Below are 26,251 nucleotides of genomic sequence, written 5' to 3' on the forward strand. Positions count from 1 at the left end.
GCCCGCCAGCAGCATCCCCCGCCGCGCTCCCCACCACCACCACCACCGGCCCCGCTGCTGCTGCCCGCCCCACAGCAAGCGAAGGTCACCGGCGGGCTGCTGGGCGCGCCAAGTGGCGGCGGTCCGCGGTTCCCAAGTGCCCCCGCCTCGCCTCGCCTCTTTCCTCTCCGGAGGAGAGACCACTCCAGTGATCCAACCGCCCCCTGTCTGGCCCGCGGGTTCCCGGGTTTCTTTCTTTCTTTTTCTTCCAACCAGCCCCCCAAACTCCTCCAGGCACCAGAAGTGCGGGACTTTGTTGCCCTGTTTCGCTCTCCTCCTCCAACCCAGGCTGCAGATCTCCTCTGGCGCGCTCCGCTTGGATCGTAAATGGCAAAAGGTTCCCAGGGAGAGCGACTCACAGGGGAGGGGGGTGGGGAGGGAAAAAACCCGGGGAAGATCCCTGGATGGGGCGGGGGGGAGGGGGAGTCGTGCAAGGCGGCCGCTGCTGCTGCTGCAGTCTGGCAGGCTGCTGGGCTCGGCTCGGCTCGGCTCTGCTGGGATCAAGCGAGCCTCGGTATTGATCCGGAGCCGAGAGCGGCAGTGAATTAAAGTGAGTTAGTCAGGCGGCAGGTTGGCGGAATGGCCACTCCCGCCGGAGAGGGAACGGCGAGGCAGGAGGAGAGGACGGGGGGCGCCGGGTGATTAATCCCTGCTAATCGAGAGCTTGCCACCCTGAGAGGCCTTCGGGGAGGCGGGGGCAGCCCCGCGGGTGTGTGTGTATGCATGTGTGTGTGTGTGTTCTCCCTGGGTTTATAATTTGGCCAACGCCTCAGTCAAAACACAGACCAGGGCAGTCATGGACTCCTGCCCTGTGCGGGCGCTGCGTGCACTCCTCCTACACACCGCTGGTTCTCCCACGCCAGCGGTGCTTGGTGCCAACCAAAAGAAAAAAACCAATATCCTGATGCAAGATCTACATATTTTAAACGAATCTGGAAAGCGTTGTTAAGGATGGGAATGCAAACATTTGCATGTTTTCGTAATTTGGATTATATAGATTATGGGGTGGGGCAGAGCCCCTTGCAGCCATCATTATTGGGTGAGGTATCACCAACTCTAAAAGAGAGAGAGCTATAAAATTTATAGCAGCTCCCCCATGTTCCCCCCCGAATCATGATTCATGGAAAGAGACACATAGGAAGTTGCCTTTTACCAAATTACCTAAATGTCTACACAGCACAGTATTGTCTGCTGTTAGCGGCAGTGGCAGTTCAAGGTTTCAGGCAGAGTGGGGGTCTTTCCTACATCTGTTACCTGCAAACCTTAAGTGCAGGTATTTCGGATGATACCCAATAAACTTCTTCTTTTACATCTTTTACTTTCTTCTCTTTGTTACTGTAGTAATTTCAGTCGTAGTGCCTTTAGGACGGAGAACTTTTTTGTTTGCATAATCTGCAAAATGCCAAAAATATGAGAAGCATGCATAATAATTATGTTTCCAAAGGTAAAAGACTTGCAGTACAATCCTAAACAGTTACATGGGTTTTGTTTTTTTACCCACTGACCTTAGTGGATTTTTAAGAGTGTAACTCTGTTGAGAAATTCAATGTTAAACTTCCTTTTATTAGTACAAGTAGACAAAACAGAATTACTTGCAGTTTGGTGCTTTTATCAAGACACAAGACGCTCAGAAAGAGGAATGCTTCAGCTTCTCACCTTGAGGAACAGACTGTGTCTTGAACGCACATCCATGCATACAGAAGAGTCTGTTTCATAGCCTCCGGGAGTGTATTCAAGCAAGCACAGGACAGCACCTGTTGTACTAGTACTACTGTACTTGGGTGTGCTCTCAAGTCATAGGATTTTAAGGCAACAGATGTTCAGAGGTGGTTTGCCATTGCCTGCCTCTGCATGGGCTGAGAGACTTCTGAGATAACTTTTGTGACAGACCTAAGTAACAGGCAGAGGCAGAAAAGCCAGAATGCAAAGTGTTAATCCCTCACAAAGTTTGAGAGTTTGAGTGACAGGCTGTGAGTGAATGGAGTTTTAAAAAGAATTAGAGCTTCAGTTAAGATTTGAAGAGAATTCAACTCTCAGTTCCAGAGGCAACAGATGTGTTTTGTGACCATGAGAGTCCTGCGGTTTTGGTTAGAAGAGACGATTGGGGAAAGAGAGACGGAACTCTAGCCACGAAGAGGATTTATTTCTAGGAAGAGAAGAATTCTAAAACCGGGTTTGTCTTCTGGACAGAGTGAGTAGAATTGAGGGAACTGATTTAGAAAGCGTTTGTGTCAGAGGGGCACCATTCTCTAGCCAGAAGGAGAAATTACTCTGTGTTTGAGAGAAGAATTCCAGTCCCTGGTTCTTTAGAAGGATTTACTTCAAACACTGTGAGGTAATCCTAAAGTTTGAAAAGTCTGAAGGGAAATCAAGTTATAAGAAATTCTCCTTTCTGTATAGTTGATAGGGACCAAAGTTATCACATGAATCTCTGGGTGCTAGCTTGGATATAATCTGTGAAAACATCTTGAGAAGCTAACATATTTTAAAAGCATTAAGAACTCTGTGACAAACCAACATCTTTTCAAAAAGCCAATTATAATCTGTGCTGAGCCAATGTCGTGTAGTGGTTGGGAGTGGTGGGCTCTAATCAGGAGAACCAAGTTGGTTCCCCACTCCTCCACATGAGTGGCAGACTCTTAACGGGTGAACTGGATTTGTTTCCTTTCTGTTCCACATAGCACCTGCTGCTACTCACAGTTCTTCAGAACTTTCTCAAATCCCCCCCCCCCCAACTCACCAGGTGTCTGTTGTGCAGAGAGGAAGGGAAAGCAGTTTGTAAGCTGCTTTGAGATTCCTTAAAGGAGAGAAAAATGGGATATAAATCCAAAATCTTCCTCTTCTTCTTTGAAAACATCTTCATATATGTAAATAAAACTGATTAATTCATTGCTGACAATATTCGCTCCTAACCTAATTCCCTGAAGTTTTAAAGAAAATTCTACTATTTTTTGTTGAGCTTCACAGAAAAGCTTCTTGTGAAATTATCTGAAGTACAACAGAGAGAGAGAGAGTGAAAGGAAGGGGAAACCACCTCAATTCCCTAGGTTGGTTCAGTTAAACATTTATTTTGAAGTGGAACAGGCTGGAACAACTGAAGAGAATCCTCGGCAGCTGACCAGCAGTGAAGAAAAGATCTTACAAGAAGAAGAAGAGTTTGGATTTATATCTCCACTTTCTCTCCTGTAGGGAGACTCAAAGGAGACTCAAAGGGGTTTACAATCTCCTTTCCCTTCCTCCTCACAACAAACACCCTTTGAGGTAGATGGGGCTGAGAGAGCTCTGAAGAACTGTGACTCGCCCAAGGTCACCCAGCTGTGTTGGGGTGCACAAGCTAATCTAGTTTACCAAGTAAGCTTCCAGGATTTCCTAGGAGATGAGTAATTATCTGAAATGTTCTTGGAGGTCACAAGATTCTGCACAGTATACTGCAGAGCTAAGTATAATCTCCCCAGTTCTGTGATCAAACAATACAACCATACAAATTGGTATTTAGTGCAGCATTCAGCATCTTAAGAACCTGGGCCATCCCATACAAGTTGTCCAATTTCTACATTTCTAGATATCGTTTTCAGTGTACAGCAAGCTGTGGATGTTTGCGTGTATGCAGACCCATTCAGCTGAAACATTTTTACACATATCACTCATTGGAAAACTGAAAACATCAGTTGCCTGCAAAATGTTGCATTGCATCTGGCCCCAGGGGCAAAATTTAGTTTGCATGGCCAAAGCTTTTAGCCACTGGCTTTGAGGATCAAAGAGATACCTGTTCTATAGCAGGATAAGGAAAGGCTTGCTAATTTGACTGTAATGTAGTGCCATATTTCAGATCTGAAATGGTTTTCTTTGGGGCACAGACAGGTGGTGGGCAAAAGATGTGATAGGGCTTCTCCTTGAATCAAAGCACCAAGCAGCAGACTGGAAAGGATTCCTTTTGGGCATAGCTAATCCAACTATGAGTGGCAGGTTTGTAACAGGATCAAATGTGGGCATCATCTGTCATCAAAAGTTGGGTCTTGGGAGATTTCTTTGGTGTGCCATGTTGAAGAGTAGGTGGGGGAGGTGATCAGTAACTGAAACATCCATTGTGAGATATCTGTCTTAGGCAGAAGCAATTCAGCATTGGGAATCAGAGATAGAAAGAACCTGGAAAGAATGGAGCATCTTGAAAGGATTATCCGAGCCATAACCTCAATGACTTTGGGGTAGCAGCATTACTGACAATTTCATGCATCTGCCAAGAGGAGGAAAGGTGGTCTGCATTGCCCAAGATGGCTTCCCTGCATCCTGACACATGCGGAGTGTTTTCTTAGTTTCCTAACTCCAGTGCACTCTCCCACATCTTGATTTCAGTCACGCTCTTCTACATGTTTTGTTGTTCCATATGAAGATGAAGCTTTTGTATCTTAATGACTTCCCTGTCAAAGGCATAAAGGTACACGATTCACGCTACTGAAAACTGCATTGCATATTTGCTTCTCACCTCCTATAGGCGGGTGAGCAAGGGGATGAATCAACCAGCAGCACTTACCGCTATAACACATTTTTTAACCTCCCCATGTTCCCCCCAAACAACTAGTTGAGTGTTCACAACATTCTTTTTGCTGATTGAGCAAAATGAAACTTTGGGTTGAATACAGAACATCTGGCATTTTCTGACTTTTCTTGTTGGGTTTTTTTAGTTGTGACTCAGTACACCTCTTGGACATCGACAGTGCAATCTTAAGTGAAGTTATCCTCTTCTTAGCCCACAGGACTTTGAAAGGTATAAGGATAGTGCTGGAAGACAGATCCATGAGGCTTTGCATGTGCCTTTGGAACCAAAATCCTTTGACATTTAAACATTTAAACCTTAGTGCAGTCTGCTCTCTTTCTTCTACGTGGTGCATGGAATTCAGTATATGAAATTCAGTATCTATCTTGACAAATTCCAGAGGAAGTAGTCATGATAGGCAACTGCAGGCACAGCAACGAAGAGTCTTGTGGTATCTTAAAGAGTAACCCACATTGATTGTGGCATAAATAAGCCACATTTATTGTGGCATAAATTGTCATGAGCTTCATCACAAAATGGACTCTGGCCCATGAAAGCTTATGCCATGATCAATGTTGTAGTCCTTGAAGTGCTACAAAATTTCTCAGGGGCACTTGACAGTCTAATCCAGAGCCCTCCACAGCGGGACACAGCGCTGCTGTGGTGCTACCCCGCCGCCTCCGAGAGGGCTGCTTGATGGCACAAAGAGGAAAAATACAGGAAAAAAGTATCCCTGCCCTCCACCCCCAGCCATGTCAGTGCAGCATCCTGCGGCGACAGGGCAGGGGCATAGTGGCTGCTTCTGGAGTCAGGTGCTGTGGAGCCGTGTGGCTCCTGGGCACCCACGCATCTGGCACCTCCTTCAGTGCATTTATCCCTTGTGCCAGTGCGGTGGCTGCCCAAGCCTAACCAATTTTATTTCATTATAAGATTTCATGAGTCATACCTCACTGTGTCTGGTGCAAAGGGGGATTCTTATGAATATATAAAATTAAGCCAAATGGATATACACACCCATGCATCTGAGGAAGTTAGCTCTAACTCATGAAAACGCATGCTGAAATGAACGAAGGCCGTTTCCGCACGGGCAGAAAATGACGGCCTGGAGACGGTAAAAACACCGTCTCCAGGCTGCCATTCGCACAGGGGGCGCAGCTGCAGCGCAGCCGCGCCGCCCTCGCGCCGCCCGGCCGGCCCGAAGCCGGCGTATTCCCAGAGCGCTGGGAAGCGCTCTTTTAGGGAATATGCCGCCGTGAAGCCACTGCCGAGCGGCACCCCTGCAGGGGCCCTCCCGGCGTCGCCAAGGCCTGGGGACACGCCCTGGCCTGCGCCGCTGGGTGGCAGGCAGCAGGGCAGGGGGCGTGTCCCCGAGGCCTCAGCTGACGCAGCGAGGCCCTGGGGCTACTGCTAAGGTGGCGGTGGCCCGGCATCTCGCGGCACCCGGCGCCTCCGCCTCCCGGGACCAGTCGTGCAGATGATTTGGCGATCTTCGGAACCGGTGCACAATGGCGGGCCAACCCGTCCCGCCGCCCGTCTTGAAGCGGAAACGCCTTCATAAAGCTTTATGATGCTACTTGATTCCTGTGTAATTTCACAGCACCAGGCTACCACTCTGGAATTATTATTAAGGTGCTACGAGACTCTTTGTTATGATATCTGCCTTGAACATTAAAGCAGATCAATAAACTTGAGCTGAGCATTCAGGACTGGATGGCTCAATCTATCCAGTTGTTTTCAAGGGCTGGATTTGCTAGTGTGCTGCATTATGTTCTCACAGTCATAATCTATTACACTTTAAGGCATTTTCCTTAATATGTAACATAGATTAATTAAAATAATTGTAACATTGCCCTCACATGTAGGCAAGGTTGGAAAAAAGAACAGAACCACACATTAATGAAAAAAAAACATGTGCCCAAACCTGCATTTGTGGAGGAGCTGGGGAGAGACAGGGAGGGTTGCATTTTCAGATGCTCTGAGACATTGTTTGAAGATGAGAAAGGCAGGCTGCAAATATCTGAATTCAGAAATAAACTCTTACTGTGTCCACTAAATCTATCATGCAAATACCCTTACTCTCCCTCCCAGCCACCCCGCACCAGCAGGGCTTAGGGTAGAGATGGGGGAAAGAACAGCGTAAAAACAGATAATAGAGGCAGGGGAGAATTCAAAGAGGGTATATAATTGCTCAGCTGGGAGAGGGCAGGTAATTGCTGAGTTAATGTGCCATACTGTCCTTGCCTGATCCCCAACAGTTCTCTCTTGCAAATGCCATTGCCCCTGCATTAGCAATACAAGCATCCTGTTTTAGTTCCACTCTAGTATGAAAGAAGAGAAGGCTCTTTTTTCTGTGTGCAAGGATATTTTGCTCCCTTGGGGGAGTATTCAAATATATAACCCTCACTTTATCATCCGAACCCTCAGCCTGTAGTGCTTCTACTGGATTCTACTAATTTTATAAAATGGGGATTTACTTGAGATGTGCAAGTGAAATTGTGAGGTGAATTCTATTACCCCAGCTGAAATTATCTGCATTCCCTGTCTGGTGGGGGTGGAAAGTACCTTCAAATCATAGTCAATTTATGGCCACCACATAGGGATGTCAAGGGCCAGAGACGTTCAGAGGCCATAGCTGCCTCTGCACAATGACCCTAGACTTCCTACTAATCAGTGGTTAACCCTGCTTAGCTTCCAAGATATTATGAGATCAGGCTAGCTAGGAAGTCATGCAGGTAGCCTCAAGTGTCTGCCTATACCACGTAGAAATCTGACCAGCTGGGTTCTAGCCTGGGCTAGTTCAGGGCATTTTGGTCCTTATGGCATGCAGTTTCAATTAATCCTCTCCTCGTGATAAAAGTTAACGATAATACCATGTTTCCCTGAAAATAAGACAGTGTCTTATATTAATTTTTGCTCCCAAAGATACGCTATGTCTTATTTTCAGGGGATGTCTTATTTTTCTGTAATTTCTGTCTAAAATTAGGGCATGCTTCGAGCAAAAACTTTGCTATGTCTTACTTTCAGGAGATGCCTTATATTTCTCACTTCAGCAAAACCTCTACTATGTCTTATTTTCAGGGGATGTCTTATATTCGGGAAAACAGGGTAACAACAGGCAATTTGCTGTCCTTTAAGGATAGATTAAACCTTGACGAAGCCGGGAGAGGGAGCTGCATCATTTTATTTATTTATAGCCTGCCTTTCTCACTGAGACTCAAAATGGATTACACGGTGCAAAGAAGCATATTCAAATAGCAAGATATGTCTAGTAAGCAATTCAATATGACTAGGGTTACAAACATTTGAAACAATGCCAGTAAACACCAGGCATGATGTGTCAAGCAAGGCAGAGAATGGAGTTACAAAAGTAGAAAGCAATGCAGTACATAAGTCATTTTCTCTGACAGTAAGGCCAGCTCAGATCCCAGTAGCATGACGGTTCTTTTTGCTGTGTTCTTGTCCTGAGTTGTAGGAGATTATTTATCATGCATTAAAGCAAGAGAGACAGAAAGAGAGAGCTTGAATCAAGGCAGCCACTGGGTGTCACTGAGTCTCTACAGAGAGGCTGCTGATCAGGCATTTATCTGGATTAATGGGGGTATATTTTGTGCAGACAGCAGATGTTGTAGGCCACAGGATTCATTCCCCAGCTTCCTTGCTATGGAGTGCCTCTAACTGAGAATCTGCAGTAAGTGGCATTTCTGTGACCTCGCGCCTTTGCTGAGGGACTTCAGCACACATGCCTTAATGCAGTGGGCCCTTCTGCCAGACGGGGCACAATAGGCTCGTTGTTTATTTGCACATTTTTAACTTGGATGAAGAGCGGGCGGCACATTTCAGCGCCTTTCAGGGTGGACTAAACAGACCCCCACCCCCAGCAAATACAATGACTTTCTAAGGAAAAGCCATGACTAGGGGAGCCTGGCAATAGCATCACTTCAATCCATCTCCAGAGGTCCAGAAAAATCCAGGTGGTGTCTATTATGAACAGTGTTCCTTTATCTGGAAGCAAAATAAATAAATAAGCAAAGATTGGCATCAAGGTTGGTGGAAGCTCTGGAATTGGACCAAATGGTTCTTGCTATCACTGCAGCTGAAACAAACACGGTGCTTCTGTCTAGTAATATGTTTGGATGTTTTTGTGTGAAGTGAGAAATGCTGATACCACAAGGCTGGAGTCTTCCAAAACAATGAGAGGCTGTGTACAATGAGTGTTGCTCAAGGTCATGACACCCAAACTCCAAAAGAGGGTGGGACTCCTAAACTTTTAACAGCAGTGCAAAAAAAGGACCACTGGCAGGTGTTGCTTTCTCATTTTTGAAGGACGACATACTCATCAACCTCAGCAGCTTGAACTGGCCCTCAATTTTTTTTAAAAAAATCTATTGCCCCTGTTCTGTTGCATCTGGCTAGAAATCCAGAGGATCTAAAGGAGTCTCTGGATCCAAGCCAAAGCTCAGTGCACTGGGCTTACTACCAGGATTGATTTGCTTATCTTTGCTGGAGAAATTCTGATGTTTACCTGAACATCTTTTTGCAGTGATATGATAGAAAGTATCTTTGTAGAATTCTCAAAAAAAATCAGTGTGATGACTCACATAACATCCCCAGAATTATTGAGGTCTTGTAAGAATACCCCTCCTTTTGTTTCTGGCACGGAACTGTGATTATCTTGACCACTCACTTACCCTTTTGCCCATTTTAAAACAATGTCTGAAACAGATAATAAGTAGGGAAGAGCAGCTTTCCCCTCATCCCACATCTTCAAACACTGCCATCGCATGCATTTCATTTCATTGCTTTCAATTAAGTGAGAACCAAGTGATTGCCAGATAACCCTCATTTTGAAAAAGAAAGATTTCTGCTGATTACAGACTATCGCATCTCCACTGAACGAAATAGATATGCTGTATGCATCCAGCCTCACAAGTAAATGGCCTCCTCCTCCTTGCAGCTGGTACAGCAACTCCTAAAGGCTGTGTTTGCAGATAAGAGGAATAAGGCAAGATACTGCTAGCCTCGTGTCCCTGATGAGGAATGGAATTATCTGCTTATTAGTCACATAACCCATTGGGCATTCCCTGCTGGAGGTGCTGAGACAAACAGAACAGGACTGAAGATTTATCCAGTGCTGAGGTTAGACTCGCTGGGAGTCTCAAGCTCACACATATTTTTGAGTGGCACATGGAATAGGAGTTTCTCTGAGACCAGACTGCCTCTCCATTTGCAAACAACATCTTTCTAAAAATATACATAGATGCTGCTTCACCAAAAGTCATTTCGTGAGAGTGTATGCTAGAGTGGTTTGAGTATAAACTGTATTGATATTGCTTTTCTTTTAAGGCAGTGGTTCTCAACCTTCCTAATGCCTCGACCCTTTAATACAGTTCCTCATGTTGTGGTGACCCCCAACCCTAACATTTATCCATTTTACAGATGGAGAACACTGATGCAGAGTCTTAGGCAACCCCTGTGAAAGGGTCGTTTGACCCCCAAAGGGGTCCCAACCCCCAGGTTGAGAACCACTGTTTTAAGGGATAAGGCCCCTATGAGGAAACTCTTCACTGCAGATGTAGAGGTTTTCCCATCCATCCCTAAAATGTCCTTCTCCCGCTTCCCTTTTTCAGTTTTGGTTTTCTGCTGAACAGCCACGTCAGTTTCAAGTTCTTGGGGATGCAAAAGCTTGTTAGCTACTTTGTAACATTTTGATTGGTTCTAATAAAAGACAATACTTTGCTGTTCTTATTGGGAGTTTATGAAATTAGCCAAATGGCCCCTACAATCTTTCCCTTCCCTCTGCTGAGAGACATAAGCAATAACCATGCAATGCTACAAATCAACAAACTCCTACAAAGAAATTCTAAGAAATGCCATCCATGCTAGCAGCACACCTGATATTTGAAATCTGACATTTGGACCTGCTGAGGAGTACTTCAGAGATACACCCAGAGGTAGTAAGACAGTGTGATATAGTAAATTTGAATATTGCATGAAGATCTGGGTTCAAATCTTCCCAGCCATGAAGCTCATTGGCCAAACCTACTTCATGTGGTTGTTATTATAAGGGCAAAATAAAGGAGAGAAGGGATAGCCAAGTGTGCCATCCTGCACTTCTGGGCACCTAGGACTACAGTGTGCCATTATTTGCTATGGGAGTCCCTGTTTCTCATATGGAGATCCTATACCACACAGATTGGCTGCTGGCAGCAGGGCATTGTCAGGTCCGGCCTTGCGAGGCCAAATGGGCAGCAGGCAAAGCACAGTCTGATAACAGTCCAATGGGACAAGGCCAGTGGTGTAGTGCCCAAGGGGCGCCTTGCACTGGGCATGCACCTGTGCAGGGATGTGGCTTGGGTGTTCCTGGGCATTCCGAAGGCATTCTGGGGCATGGGGTGGGGTGGGTGCTGGGCGCAGTTCCCCCTCCCTACGGCTCTGGTCAAGACAGGCAGCAGGTGAAAAGTAGTCAGATATCAGTTCAGTGGGTCAAGGCAGGTGGCAGGCAAGTCATAGTCAGATAACAGTTCGCAGGTCGTGGTACAGGAGAACCAATAAACAGGCTGGGGATCAGCGATGAACCAGGCACACAGCAGTGACAGGTAACACACTTGTTGTACCCAGGCAGAAGCAAGCTCATATTAAGGCTTATATAGAGAACCTTGTCCAAGGGGTTGGGATTCTGCAAGGAGTTAAACCTCATCAGACGCAGACACTTCTATCTTCTCATATCTTCCTGCAATAGGAGCACTTCTCCTTTGCTTCTGCAGCAGCTGCCTCTGCTTCTGCCTCTTGTGCACAGCTGTCTCATTACTGAGTTCCCTAGGAGGATTTGCAGGCTCCTGCACCTGAATCTTATCAGGCAGGGAAGGGCTAGGAGTTGCTCTGCTGCCTGGTCTTCCTCAGGACCAGCCAACTCTAGTTGCACTGTGTTGTCAGGTCCTGCATCAGAGTCCTTTATATCCTGGTAAGTACTCAGGGGCTGGATCATGACACAGATTATTGTACCTGGGACCCTCGTACCTTTGGGACCGCATCACCCCATAGGAAGTCTTACCTACCGGCCTCCTAAGATTCAGCAGAGGAGCCAATTTACTAGTGGTCCCCGGCTCCTCAATGATGCTGACTGGCCTCCACTGCAGACGGGACTAGATCTCACTGGCAGCTTGGCCCGGCTGGTGTGGAACACACCCTCCCACCAACTGTCCGAGTCCTGCGGGACCTTTGGTGAGAGTTCCGCCAGGGCCTGTAAGACTGTGTTGTTCCACCAGGCCTTTGGAGTGTCCAGCTGCTGATAATGGTGCCCCCCCACTGCTCCCCTGCTTTGGCACTGGTACAACAGAGCTCCCTCATATTGAGGGGCCTGCCGTCCCCCCCCCCTTCTTGGGGTGGGTTTTAAATTGAGACCTCAGGACCTCTTGTTTAATTTGCTAATTGTTAGCCGCTGTTTTTTTTATGTATTTTAAAGATGTTTTATTATTGACGAGCCCTATGTTTGTATTACAGTGCGGATTTGCTCCTGCTTATTGTTTATATATTAGAAGTTGTTCATCTGCCGGAGCCCTTTGGGATCGGGCTGGTATAAAGATGTGAATAAATAATAATAATAATAATAATAATAATAATAATAATAATAATAATAATAATAATAATAATAATACCTACACTTCCCCATTTGTTCCATTATTAACAGGCAACTGAAAAAACACTTATTTTTGAATTATTTTTACAAAGAATAACACAAGTAAAACACACAAAGTATCAGTAAATGTATTGCTGGTGTTGTAACAATTAGGTTTCAACTAATCCGTTCTAGGGTGTTCTAATAACCATTTTGTTTTACAGCAAGCTATAATAAGTTTAACAAAACAAATCCTGCATTTCTTATAAGTTCATTATACTAGATATTATTAGGAAAAGACAAGGTGTGACCTTTAAGTAGATAAGGCTAAAGGCCTTATAGATGGAAACAGCAGTGATTTAACAGCCATTTGCAACTCAGAGTTGCCCCATCTCCAGCGTACTTCAGAAAAGGCATCCATCTATTCAAAAAGTTTGAGATGCCTGTTTGATTAAATTACATTGTAAAATACATTGTATAGTACTAAAAACCCATCATTGTTAAATATACAAAAATACAAAAGTTCAGGAAACTTAGGACAGCAATAGGCACAACCTTGTCCATAAATGTAATGGCTCAAATAGAGCAACTGGGGATAATGTTTACATATATAGGGTCTTGGATGTGAATAAGCACATAGATGGTCTGATCTTTATGGTACCACAAGACCCTGTTGAATTTGTAACCGCACAGGCTTTTTTTTTTTAACCTTTTGAGTGCAGGAGAGGCAGTTTTGTCCTCCTGATTTTATAGGAGCATGTTAGAAAGTTGGAGGTGACACATCTATAATATTAAATGTTTCCAACTTCCTTGAGCACTGAGAAGATCCATGGTGAGTTTCTTTTGGAGAGAAGTGCATTGGGAGACTTATGGTGTTTCTGTAATATACGCTTTTTATACTCACAAAGAATTTGGGAAGCAAAAAGGCACTCATACGTCAAAGCTAAGCTTGCTTCAGATTCCAAGAGAATCTTTTTTCATCCAACTTCGAGCTTCTTTTTCAACCAATGCAGAGCTCCAGAACTCACTTATTCTGCTTTTCTCTTAATCTAAATTGTGAACTTGCTCCAAACCCTTTGTGTGCCCTTTACAATATCTTTGTATGCCCTTCAGTGATCCCCTGTTCTTTGGCACTTTTGAAAAAGTCACAGTGATGAATTCATTCACAGATGGCCAATATCACACAAAAGTATCCATCCTCTGTGATTACCCAATTATCCTGACACCACCTGAGGTAAAAGTACACTTTAGATCTCAGGATAAGCACAAGATGAAGAGCAAATATGGTGCAAGCAGCATGAGTCAAACCCAACCAGACCGAACTAATGCGTACAGCGTACACATGTCTCAAGAGGTCTGGATCAAAGCACAGAATCAGCTGTTTACTAGTAGCAATGCTGCCACTCAGCTACATAAGCCCTGGTTTCCACCTTACCTTTTCCAGGAGGAAGGAAAGGCTATTAAGTGCAGAAGTCTCCTGATGGCAATCATATGTTTTATGAGCCTTGAAGAGAGTTTACCAGAGGTTAGATGTTCCTGGCTTAAGATGAGAGCCTCAGGCATCCATGAGAAATCTGAGGAGCTGCATCTCATGTGAGTCTTATCAACTATTCGAGGGGAGGCTTTATCGAAAACTCCATAAATCCCACCACAATAAAAAGGGGGGCATACTAACCCCCAAGCATAGCTGGAAGTGGCTGCCTTCGTAAGATTACATGGGGAACCGGGGTAGGTGTGATATTTTAATTTAAAAGCAGTTGTTGTTGGTAACAAAGCCAGCATGTAGAGGTTAAGAGTGGTGGAGTCTGATCTAGAGAACCGGATTCAATTCCCCACTTGTCCACATGAAGCCTGCTGGGTGACCTTAGGCCAGTCACAGTTCTCTCAGAACTCTCTCAGCTCATATGGATGCAATGGCAAACCACCTCTGAACGTCTCTTGCATTGAAAACCCTATGGGATCACCATAAGTCGTCTGTGACTTGATGGTACTCTCCACCACCACTATTAATGGTAAAGTACAATAATGTTTTAAAACCTAAAAACTCCTGGTGTCACATACTGTAAAGTCCTCCAATGGGCAGCATTGTCAACAGATATGGCTAGATTTGGATCCTAAAGACCTGAGGTCATGTTGTACCCCCACTTTCCTTACTCACTGTCTGGCCATAACAGGTCACTGTCTGTCAGTTTCTGATCTGTAAAATGGGCATTTATTTAGTATTTCTAAATGATTTTCCTACAAATATACAGAAGGCACTACAGACCACATTATATAAAAACTGCAATAAATTGGCAGTAAATGATGGGCATATGGATGACATTCAACCATTTACTAAATATTTACTTTGAGATTGATTATCCTTTGTCAAAAGTTTGTATCCAACCTTATCTCACACTCAAAGGGGCTCATATTTATTTATTTTATTATTTATTTAAAACATTTCTTTTTCCACCCAATTCAGGGTCCCCATAAAATATTTAAAACAATTAAACAAAACATAAACAAATATAATTGAAAACACATAATGAGAATTAGTGAGTGAATGCCAATTAAAACAAACAAACAAAAGTTCGGTGCTGTGGTTTCCGAGCTGTATGGCCGTGTTCTAACAGAATATTCTCCCTGACTGGCCGTTTAAGCATCTGTGATGCATCACAGATGCAGGCGAAACGTCAGGAGAGAATGCTGCTAGAACACGGCCATACAGCCCGGAAACCACACAGCACCCAAGTGATTCCGGCCGTGAAAGCCTTCAACAATACATTAAACAAAACTTCACTCACTAACAGAAATCAACAATAAAGGAAGACAGACAAATCTCCCTGGGGAGAGAATTTTAAAGTTTTAGGGCTATAACTGAAAAGACCCTTTCTTGGGTTGAGACCTGAAGCAGGACCTCTGAAAATGACTGGAGTAGACAGACAGGTTTATATGGGAGTAGGTGGTCCCTAAGGTATGCTAGGCACAAGCTGTCTTATTGTTAGTGTCTATGTTGTTGAATTATATTGTGTTTTATTGTATTTTGTAAGCTATCTTAAATATGACGAAAGAAAGACTAGCACCTTGGACCCAGAAACATTGGGAGTCAGTGTAGATGGAGCAAAACTGGAGTGATATGGCTGATCCACTACAGTCAGTGTTCCAGCTGCAGCATTCTGTACCAACAATAGCTTCCAGACAGTCTTTAAGGGCAGCTCCATGTAGAGCACACTGCAGTAATCTCATCTAGATGCTACCAAAGCATACATTACAGTGGACAGATATTTCCTGCTCAGAATAGTCTCAGCTGGCTCATCAACCAAAATTGATGAAAGGCCCCTTAGCCATGGGTATTACCTGTTTATCCAAGATGAGGCTTGGGTCCAACAGTATCCCCAAGTTATGAGCCTGCTCCTTTTAAGGGGGAGATCAACCCCATCCAGAACAGGAGACATCCCAATAACTGGGTTTGACCTTTCCCCCACTAATAGCACATAATTTTTCGGGGATTAAGCTTGTTCGCCCTCATCCATTCTAGAACTTCCCTATGTAAGAAGTAGGTTCCAGAATGTTCTGAGTCTGACATGGTAGCAAGAAGGAACTCACAATTGTTTTTGATTATTTGATGTCAACTTGCAGGTGGGCTCATTTGGAGACTAGTGGTCCATCAGGAAGGTGGGTCTCTGGCTCAGAAAGGTTTTAAAAGATAATCCCTGCACCATGAAGTGAATCTGGTCGCAAATCAGAAGCCATTGCAGCTTGAGTGCATGAGTAGATTCTGCACAGGCCAAAACCATTTTGAGGGATGGGGTGGAGATTTTGCACAGGTCTCATTCCCAAATGAGTTTTGTTTGTTTTATTCTCCTCAATCCAGGATTTTCGAAAATCTCTAAACCAGCGATCCTTTTGCACAATCCCGGGTTGGAGGTGCTCCTGCGGGAACACAGCAGGCAGGAGATGCTGTATTTCCCTCCCTTCCACCCGTTCGCTTTAGGTGCCACTCCATCTACTGTCTCAGAGAGAATCCTCTCGCCTACCATTCTGTGCAGATCACCCAGCTTGTTGTGGGCAGAATCTCTGAGCGCCTGCCAGCAAATGCATCGATGCAAGGAAAAGAACAACTTTTCTGTATATATAAATCAACGTTGAGTCTCATGGCAAAAGGCTAATCTGTAAAATGAAACTTTTGCAGGAGACCATATTGGACAAGCTAATGGGAGAATCAGTATTGAATGGGCAGGAGGGGATTAACCGCTTCTAATGAATGAAAAATATTTTTGTTGCCCGGGGTACCCCAAGGCAACTTGACATTCCCATGGGCACAACACTTTGTGGATTGACCTGAATATCTATAACAAATAATATATTTATAGCACCATCGATAATATCCAATATTATAACAAACAACAAATCCAATATTATCGCAAATAACAAATGTTAATTACTGCAATAGTCCAAAATAAGGGCACATCACAAACACCAACCCCCAACACAATTATGATGAAAATAGTACCTGGCTCACACTCTATTGGGTGAGCTCAGTGCCACTCAGCCCCGCTCCGCTCTTTAAGGGGCTCTTTCCCCTCCCCTCGTTCTCCCTCCCCGAGACCACACCCAGTCAAGCCTTCCCTTCAAAGCCAGCCTCTCGAGCTCGGTTTGGCTAAGACGCTGAGCCTAGTCCCGCCTCTCCAGGCTGTGGTTGGCCCGTAGGCACCGCAAATCTCGCCCCTCTGCCCGATTGGCTGACGTGAGGCCGGCCCCACCCCGCCTGGGCAGTGAGGCGGAGGTCGGGGTTGGGCCGAGGGTCCCGGCAGCCCCCCACCTCTCCTCCCAGCGCAGGGTGGCGGCGCGATGGCGGCGGCAGCAGCGGCGGCGGCGGGGGGCTCTTTGGGGTCAGGACTCGGGGGCGCTGCCGGTATGGCCGGGCCCCCGACGGGTCCGTGCGGGGTAGCGTCGGGGGTCTCTGGGGGGCTCGGGCCGGTCCCGGTGCCCATGAACCTTTTCGCCACCTGGGAGATCGACCGCTCGGCGCCCAGCTGTGTGCCCAGGTGAGCTGGAGAGGGGGCTGGGAACAGGGCAGCCGGGGGGGGGGCATCTCGCCATTTGGATCAGGGTGGGTTGAAGCGAGGGGGTGGGAGAGCATGAGAGGCGTGGGCGGAAGATGGCCCGGTGCGTGGGCTTCACTGTGCGAGGGATGTGGGCGTGTAGCACTGGCACAGCATAGCATGGCACGGTGCTGGGAGTGCAATCATGGGGGGCTGTCTGGCATCCGTAGGGCGCGTTGAATTGCCGGGGGGGGGGCATCGTTGTGCTCTGTGGGATTGTTAGAAAGTGTGGCCATTCTGGTATAGGAGTTTGGATTAAGGGCGATTGTAATGCTAAAGAGTATGTTTGTGCATGATACAAAATCTGGAGCATGCTACTATGGAGATTGTATAGTCCCCCGTCCCCCCAGTGTGTATCGATGGAACAAGTTTGTGCATACGTATGTATTTGTGTACCTGAGATCAGAGGGAGGACTGTGTTTCCACACATATATGTATTGATTTTTTAAAAATCTTAACTTCCTTTTCAGGCACAGAATGAAAAATTAGTGTATGGTTCTTGATACAATATGTACTTGAATATAGGTTGCAGTAGGGACTCTAAGCGTTTTTTGCATTCTCTGAATGCTTTATTTCATTCATATCCCACCCCCTCTTGTCCTTAATGGTACTTGAAGTGTTATATGTAAAGTTCCTAGACAGTCATTCTGCCTTCTTGATGCTGATCAGATCCAGAAGCACTTAAGGTTGCTGACCTGTCTGCCCTTCTACCTTTTGCTGGACCTGACTGGATAGCTGGTCCTTCTGTTTGAAGAGCAGGGGTTTAAAATATAAGATTAAAAAAAAGTTTTTAGGCAGCGGTGTGATCTTGAAAACAGTCTGAGATTGCTGTGCTTTCTTTCAATGAAAATGGGAAATCTTATTTGACAGTTGTTAGCCCATGAGTGATGGTCCAGGCCCCCAGCATCACAGCATGGATACGATTATTCTTTTGACAGTTAGATGAAGCAGGTGTACATTGGAAGGAGGGGGGGGGCGTAATTGGTACTTAGCTTGCAACTTTCCACTCTTTGTCCAAATGGCCTTCTAAGAAACCTAGGGCTGGAAGTCTACATAGTTTTGGAAGATGGAAGACTTGGTGAGGAGTGATGTCTACAAAGTATTTTGGAACAGCAAGGCCCTTTTCACACATTTTTACTCCCTTGTTTTTTTCACAGATCCGTACTTCAAAATATCTTTGCCTACTTAACTTTTAAAAAAGGCATCACTCCTGTCCCAGGAAAGTATATTGCTAGTGAAGATCTGTGTTGGGATGCTGCGTAGGGGCTGTTGATGCATAGCACCCATCTGTTCGCAAAGATACTTACAATCAGCTTATTTCGTTTGTGAATGGGACTTAAGTATTCTATTGAAAGCAAGAATAAAGTGGGAGTAAGGCATCTGGGTCCATTTTATGAAGGCACTGTGAAGAGTTAGTGATGTCTGATGGTGGACAGTGTCATCAAGTGGCAGCCAAGGTATGGAGACCTCATAAAATAGGGGTGTTAAACATGCAGCTTGGGGGCCAAATCTGACCCCTTGAGGGGGCTTATTAGACCCACAAGCCAGCTGAGGCAACTCCCCCACTCCCAATCATGTCTGGCAAGCCACCCCACCCCACTGTGGGCTTTCCAGTCCAAGCCCTCCATGCCATTCTGGGGCCAGCCAAGGCAGGCACCCCTCTTCCCAGGACCTGGCCCAACCAAGTCACACTTAGGACAAATCCTGCCCTTGTTCGACACCCCTGAAGGTTTTCAAGGCAAGAGGTGTTCAGATGTTTGTCATGGGTGCCTATGAGTGACCCTAACATTCTTGGTGGTCTCCTACCCAAATACTAACCAGGGCTGACTCTGCTAGGCTTCCAAGGTCTTACGAGATTAGGCTAGGCTGGGCCACCCAGGTCAGTGCTATGTCTGTTCCCAGCTAAATTGTATACTTAAGTGTGCCTAATTCTACTTGAGAAAGTATTAGGAGCAAACCTGCCATTGTTCATGAACAAACTATAAAGTTGTAAGTTTTGTACGAGGTAACAGTGTGTGTCAATACAGTTGCACAGATTGGCTCTACTTAAGCATTCCCAAGCTCATCTGCTGGTGTGTTGGAAAAGGCTCCCATGCTGTAGCTGATGGCCACTTGCGCCCAAGCGGGTCACAGGCTGTGTGACCCTGGAGAGGATAGACAAGAGGCTGAGGGCTGAAGAGGAAATGCCTACACAAAAGCTTAACTTTTCAGGTTTCAGTGTGCTACCAGTTGGAATCCTGTATGATTTTGCAACAGTAGACCAACACACCTGCCTGTCTGGAATGACCTTCTTAATTGGGTACCACAGTTTGCTATGGTCAGTGGAATGAAGACTTCCTCCCCACCCCCACATGTTCATTGGCAGTGACAGGAAATGCTTTGGAGTCAAAGGAGTCTTGTGCATAATTATTGATTGTGCGAACTAGTTTTCCGAGATGACGGTTTGCGGGAGGGTAAGGATAGGGGAGGGGCATTAACAGCTCGAGCTGACAAGCAAGTGTTCAAACAAATACAGAAAAAAAGGGTATGTTACAGAAGCAAGCTGCCTCTGAAAAGGTTTGTGTATCCAAGGGCTGTTTCACATTCCATGGCAACTGATGAGAACAGTCTCCAAGCAGAGCAATCAGGACTTGGAACTTTCTCTTCGCAGTTGGTATTCTTTGTACAGCTCATTGCTATTTCTTTTCAATCAGTATGACCTATTGTGTGAGTTTGTAAAACAAATGGACAGAAAGTTTGTACCTTTCAATACAGAAGAGCTGTGAGATCATCGAGAGAAGTAAAACGCAGGAGTTTGTTGATCTGGAACGTAGCAGGGTAGCCCAGGATACGATAGTTCTACATTTAAAAAAAACTGCTGGGAAATGAATGAAGCCCAACATAAAAAGAAGTCCCGTGGTTGCCTTGCAAATCAAGTGATGTTGGGCAGGAGGTTGAAGTTTGGTGGTTGTGATTAGGATTATCTTAAATGTATGATGTTTGAAGGATATTACAATGGTTCAAGGTACTTTGATTATACTGGTATTAACTTAGGGAAGGCGCTCAGTGCTAGAGCAGCTTCTTGGGATGCAGAAGGTCCCAGGTTCAATCCTTGGCATCACCAGTTGAAAAGATTGAGTAATCGGTGTGGGAAAGACCTCTGCCTAAGCTCTTGGAGAGCCACTGCCAATCTGAGTGGATAGCACTGACCTTGATGAACCAAGGATTCCTGTCTAGGGGGCATGCACAATAAAATGCTGTTGGAGGGGTAAATGGGGTCACTTAATGCTGAGGAGATATGTGGGGATACTTACTGTAATTGGTTCCTATGAGCAGCATTTGTACAATAGTTTCTAACTACCATGGCAGGTAGAAATGTGTGAGGGCTTTGTAGTTGGGTCTCATCATAATATATCTGTTGGGCAGCAGGAGGTATAAGTTCCAGTCCATTCCTGAGAAGTTGTTATTTCTTCTCAACTTTGCATCCAGGGAGCTCCTCCAGTGTCATCCTTTTAGATGTTAGCTGACAAAAAGGGGGAGGGGGTAAAAGAGTCAGTGGTGGTGAGAACAGCTCATTTCAGTGCTTCCCAACCTTTTTTCACTCACGTGCCCCTTGGCAACCAATTTCCCTAAAATTGTACCCCTATGTTAGCAAAACCGTTATGTAATTTTTTTGGTATCCCCCAAATCCTCTGGTGCATACCCCTGGGTACACATACCCAAGGCTGGGAACCGCTGGCTTACTTCTTGTTGGCAGAATGGGGAGGTCCTTAGTGCTTGCACTCTGGGATGTGAATGGTCAGTCTCCTGTAGTCAACTCTGTAATTTTGTTTTAGCAGGTGCCCCCTCCAATGCTCGGAATTAGTACAAGATGTGATGTTTGAGATACTGATATATTGGAACGCTTCAGGTTGCCTAGAAACAGGAGAGTAAAGAAGACCAAGCAGAAGTGAGGAGTATCACTTTTCAGAGAAGGCGCAACCAGCGTGTGCAGTCTCAGCGTGGGGTTTGTGGGAGACAGCCGGTGTTAAATTGGCTGCTGAAGAACGCAGTTTTATGCTTTCCTGGTGTCACTGCCATGTTCACACATGCTTTCATTTACATAAGCAGGTGCAAGCACATTTCCCCTCCTTTCTGCTCTTTCCCTTACACTCCCACCCCAGTCTGTGATTGGGTTATTGCTTGAAATCTGTGTATGGCAGTTCCGAATAGATATCTATTAGGAACAGAAGGGAGAAGAACATAAATGCCTGTTTCACATGTTCTTGTATGACCAGAAGTTTTCCTGAGAAAGATATGGGCAACTGGTATGTTTGGGTCTAACACTTCTGGCGTAGGGTGAAATTAATGAAGGGGAATTTTCAGGGGCTCTGTAGAAAGTAGTCCTGGTTTAGCCACATATGAAGCTGCATTATAACTGAGACTCATCACCAGTTCGTGGAGGAGGGGTCATAGCTCAGTGACAGAGCCAATGATTTATGTGCGGAAGGTCCTGAATTTGATCCCAGACATTCCCAGTTGCTGTCTGGAATCAAGATGATCAACTAGATAGCAATGTGTAGCAGTTAGCAGATAGTAGCAGGTCATGCTCTAAAGTTTGTATAATTCTAGTGTTCCTTTACAGATAAATGTGTTGCTCCAGCAATAGTGAAAGGCACTTTGGTGCTATATTTTCTTTTAGGAAAACAAAAGCAACCTTCTACATATCTTATTTTGCAGCCCACTCATTGTCAGTGCTGGCAGAATTTCCCAGTGATGACCATAGTTACAATACCTGGGCACCTGTCTCTCTTAGCAACAAGGATGAGCTGTCAATGTTGCCCTGAGATTCAATAGCAGCCCCATTTAAAGAAGGCGAATGTATTGTTTTCTTGGTGAGTGTGTTCTTTTGGTAAATAGGGGCAGTAGGAGGAGATCTCTTGTTACCTGTTTGTTCCATTTTGTGCAGGAAAGCACTCCCTGCTGTCCAAAGAAATATTAGTCACCCCTGCTTCAAACGGGAATGTTGGTGGACTTTCTTCATGGACACAGTTTTACTGTTCCAAGCCCCAGCCTGGAAGATCAGTCACACAGTAAGAAACTCTGCAGTGAAATGTTAGAACAGGATGTGATATGACTTTTGGGCATCAGGCTCACCTGTAGATTTCAAAAGCGTATCAAAGGAGCGCTTTCAGGGAGGAGACGTGGCCAGCAGATGCCACACAATCTGTGGAGCCATGGGGGCGGGGGGGGGGGTTGTTCCTCTGTGGAGACAGGCTGCTGCGTGATTTTTCACCTTAATTCAAAACTGGAATTCGGCCCCCTTTTGAAATTCAGATTCACGCAAACCAAGTCAGAAGAATATGTCGAAAGCTTTTTGTTCGTATTGGATCACTCATTTCCATTTGTACCTGCTAACAGATAACATAGCTTCCCTCAGGCCCCCCAAAGTAGCCTCCCTTTTCTCCTGCTCTGGGACTTCTGGCTCTTCATCTTCTGCTGAGAATCTTGCTGAGAAGATGGCTATGATGTCTGAAATACTGTACCTGGTGAGGGACAGACACTAGCATTAATTTTATGCTGTAATACAATCTGACAGTACTAGAGACCGTTAATTAGCCATGTACCCTCTAGGTAGCAAGTCAGATGTGGATCAAAATGACTCGAGTGTCACTTAAAGCAAAGTGGGTGATGAAGGGCAGGGGTGGAGAATTATTCTGCATCTATAGTAATCTAGTTAAATGTTACAGATTGTCTCGCTGAATGAGTTGACACCTCCAATATTGTAGAAACGAAGAAGGATGAAGAACACTGTTCTCAAGGGCAAAAATATTAATCGTGTATCTAGCGTGAGCATTTTGCAGGTAGAGTGAACTGTTTGAAGGTCAATTAAGTGAGCAAAGAATAGGAGAAATAGTATTGCATTATTTCACTCTCCTGGTTCTTGTTGTTTTTTTTTGGTATGAGAGAGCAAACGCGGAATAATAGCCATAGTAACATACTTAGAATGTGGCAGCCTTGGTTTGAATCCCCACTCAACCCCAAAGGTTACTGTAATAGCCTTGAACAGGTTACTGTAATAACCTTAGTTCAACCAACCAATGTCAGCCTGAAATCCTTGAACAAAGAATGGAATAAAGATCACTAGAAGATAGCAGGGTAGGAGAAGTCAGTATGTTGTAATGGCTAGGTTGTTGAACTAGGATCTAGGAGACCCAGGTTAAGACCCTCACTTTGCCAGAATGCTTGTTGGGGCACCTTAGGCCTGTCGCTCAGTCCCAGCTTCTCCTTCCTCCAAGGATGGTGGTGAGGATAAAATAGAAGAGAGGAAAAGTGTTCTCTGCCCTGCGCTCTTTGCAGGAAGGGTGGGAAATGTACTACGTACATAATTTCATGGATTTCACACTGTCTCATTTATCATATTTGTATCCCTTCCTTCCTTGTGAATTCTAGATTCAATCAAGCCTGAACTTCCCCTAGAAGTTAAAATGACAAAACTGAGGCTATTGTATAGTTGAAGGCTTTCAGTGCCACAATCAGTTGGCTGATGTGGGTCTCCTGGGCTTTGTGGCCGCAGTCTGGTAGTTTTTGGTCCTAATGTTTTGCCAGAGTGAGATGCTTACCATCTTTTGAGAGATGTCACAATAACATGTGTGCCAGAGTGAGATGCTTACCATAACATTTTAAATATACCAATCATAGATGCGGACAAAACGTTAGGAGCAAAAAACTACCAGACCACGGCCACAAAGTCCGGAAAACCCACAACAGCAAGCTGAGGCCATTATATTTTGGTTACGTCATGGAAAGACAAGAGAGTCCCTGGAAAAGACAATAAAGTTAGGAAAAGTTGAAGGAAAAAGGAAGATCTAACATGAGATGGATTGACTCAGTCAAAGAAGTCACAGCCCTCAGTTTGCAAGACCTGAGCAAGGCTGTTTTAGCATGAGTTTCCCAACTAGAAATCCATGTCAGATTAATTTTCTTTGTGCACTCTGCTATGGGCAGCACTCTTTCAGAATTGGGATTAAAAACTAGGGGGTGGGGAACTAAATGTGTGTAGTACGATTAGAAGCCAAAAGCTTGGAACCAGGATGTTGAAAAGCAGGAAGAGTTAAGCCCTGAGGTTCCTTTCAGCAGTGTTAATGGGTGGGAGAGAATGCTGAGGATAAAGCTAGCCCATTTAGGAAATGTGGGGGATTACATTATCAGCTTGACTCTGTTGCCTCATTGAGCTCTTTGTTCTTCTTATTAAGACATTAAGAATCCTTTATACAGAACAATTGAGTAGAAAGGGAGGAGGGTGATGGATGTCGGAAGATCTTCTGAACCTGCATAAATTCTTCAACCATAGATGAAAGTATTGTATAACATCTCTAGAGTTTAAATGGACCAAAAGGGTTTACCATTTTTTTTCCCTTCCTTCCTCTGTCTCCCAGTCCAAAGGCTGAGGTTTCCATCCACTGGTCCTCTGTGACCTCATAAATCAACCTGCACAGTCTGGAACATGGTGTGGTTTAAGCGGTGTGGGAAATTAAAATTCAGAGTTGATGCCTAGTTTATTTTTAAACAAACAGTATATTAAAATGGAGAGATGTGGACATAAGGCTATTTCCAAAATTATATTGTGCCTGTAGAACTGCACCCAAAGTCATTTTGAAATGCAAATATCTATTCTCCCGCCCCCGCCCCCCCATGCACACCAGAGAATGGGAGCTTCTTTCCCTTTGGATTGTACCATAGGAGGGTGGTTGTGTTGGACCTATTACTTTTCTGTTGGTGAACCTGTTACTTTGGTGGGAAGATGATATCAGTTGTGTCCATGTGATTTGCTTTGATCACACAGTTGTGATTTACATGAATTCTGTAAGATGTTGGATTGCACTATGGAGTATAAAAGGAAATGTCTTGCTTATAACTCCAGTACAGAGATGTGTCAAAGACTGACTGAAATAGTAGCACCAGAAGCAGCCCTTAGAGAGTTACAGGATGATCCTAAGAGCACTTTCCTAGGAGTAAGCCCTATTACATAGACCTAGGATTCTGAGTAGATCCAGCAAAATCTTCTTAAAAAAATTAACTGAATGTAAAACTTGCATGGCAGTAGGTAAAATTATATGCTCGAATAGCTTTCATTCATTATTTTAAAAACTCAAAACACATGACTGAATGCTTACAGAGATAATGCAAACTCAAGAGTCTTTGTAGTCCTAACATGTTCTGAAGATCAGGAGCTAGAATTTCACTTCTGTCAGCTGTTCTCAAGTTTTATTCGCAAAATGGCAGATTAAGTAGTATACGCATGCGGATGAGTCTGGAATTGTGCAGACTGGCAATGGATATTAGGGGCTTGCATTTTAAAAAGTCAGATTTGAGCTTTTATGGTTTGATTGTTTCTGATATCTCCAAATTCCAATACCAATATGGTGTTCAGATTTGTGTTTTATTAGGGAATCTGAATTTATTTGGCTCCATTATAGCCTATGGGAAAGTTATTTGGGGGGGTATTTTTTAAGATAGAGGCACAAAATTTGCAGCAGAGCTGCTGGTTCCTGTGCACAGAAGAACCCATATCAAACTAGAGAATCCTGGTGGGTTGTGGTTTTGTTTTTATTTTGGAACTCAGGGCAATCCACAGAAGTCCTGTACAACTGTCTTAAGCATGTGGGGTGCCCAGCAGAATCAAAGGCACTACACAGAGACCCAGCAGAACCCAGGGCCAATGTAGTAGTACAAGCACAATGAACCAGTGTCAGACTGCATAATCAATGACAATGTACAGAAGCCCAGCACAGCTATCTTAAGCTCAGGGAGCTACTTTTGCAAGACCAGCACAACCAAGGGCAATCCACAGGCACGCAAGCATACATCATTCCTTTAAGGAAGTTGGAGGGGAAGGGTTTTGTGTACACCCTGATCATCCTCTCTCAGCAGTCTGCAAACTATCCCTGCCTCAAGAGGAGGGGCCTCTAGTGCTGCAGCTGCCCTTCATCACTGGCTTTCCTTTTGCCACCTCTC

The 26,251-nt window shown here is 44.9% G+C and overlaps 1 protein-coding gene across 2 annotated transcripts in view; it reads left to right on the forward strand.

Moving 5' to 3' along the window:
- Window positions 1–16,970: 16,970 nt before the first annotated feature.
- LOC125424985 (phosphofurin acidic cluster sorting protein 2-like) overlaps window positions 16,971–26,251 on the forward strand; it is a 176,477-nt gene continuing 167,196 nt past the window's right edge. The window contains exon 1 of one of the 2 annotated variants that reach the window (XM_048482436.1): window positions 16,971–17,218. In XM_048482436.1, the coding sequence (XP_048338393.1) occupies window positions 17,022–17,218 (197 nt within the window). In that variant the 5' untranslated portion in view covers window positions 16,971–17,021. The remainder of the gene's footprint in view (window positions 17,219–26,251) is intronic. The other variant, XM_048482443.1, reaches the window with a different exon arrangement.

Source organism: Sphaerodactylus townsendi, linkage group LG01 (assembly GCF_021028975.2).
Source record: "Sphaerodactylus townsendi isolate TG3544 linkage group LG01, MPM_Stown_v2.3, whole genome shotgun sequence".
Classification (NCBI taxonomy): Eukaryota; Metazoa; Chordata; class Lepidosauria; order Squamata; family Sphaerodactylidae; genus Sphaerodactylus; species Sphaerodactylus townsendi.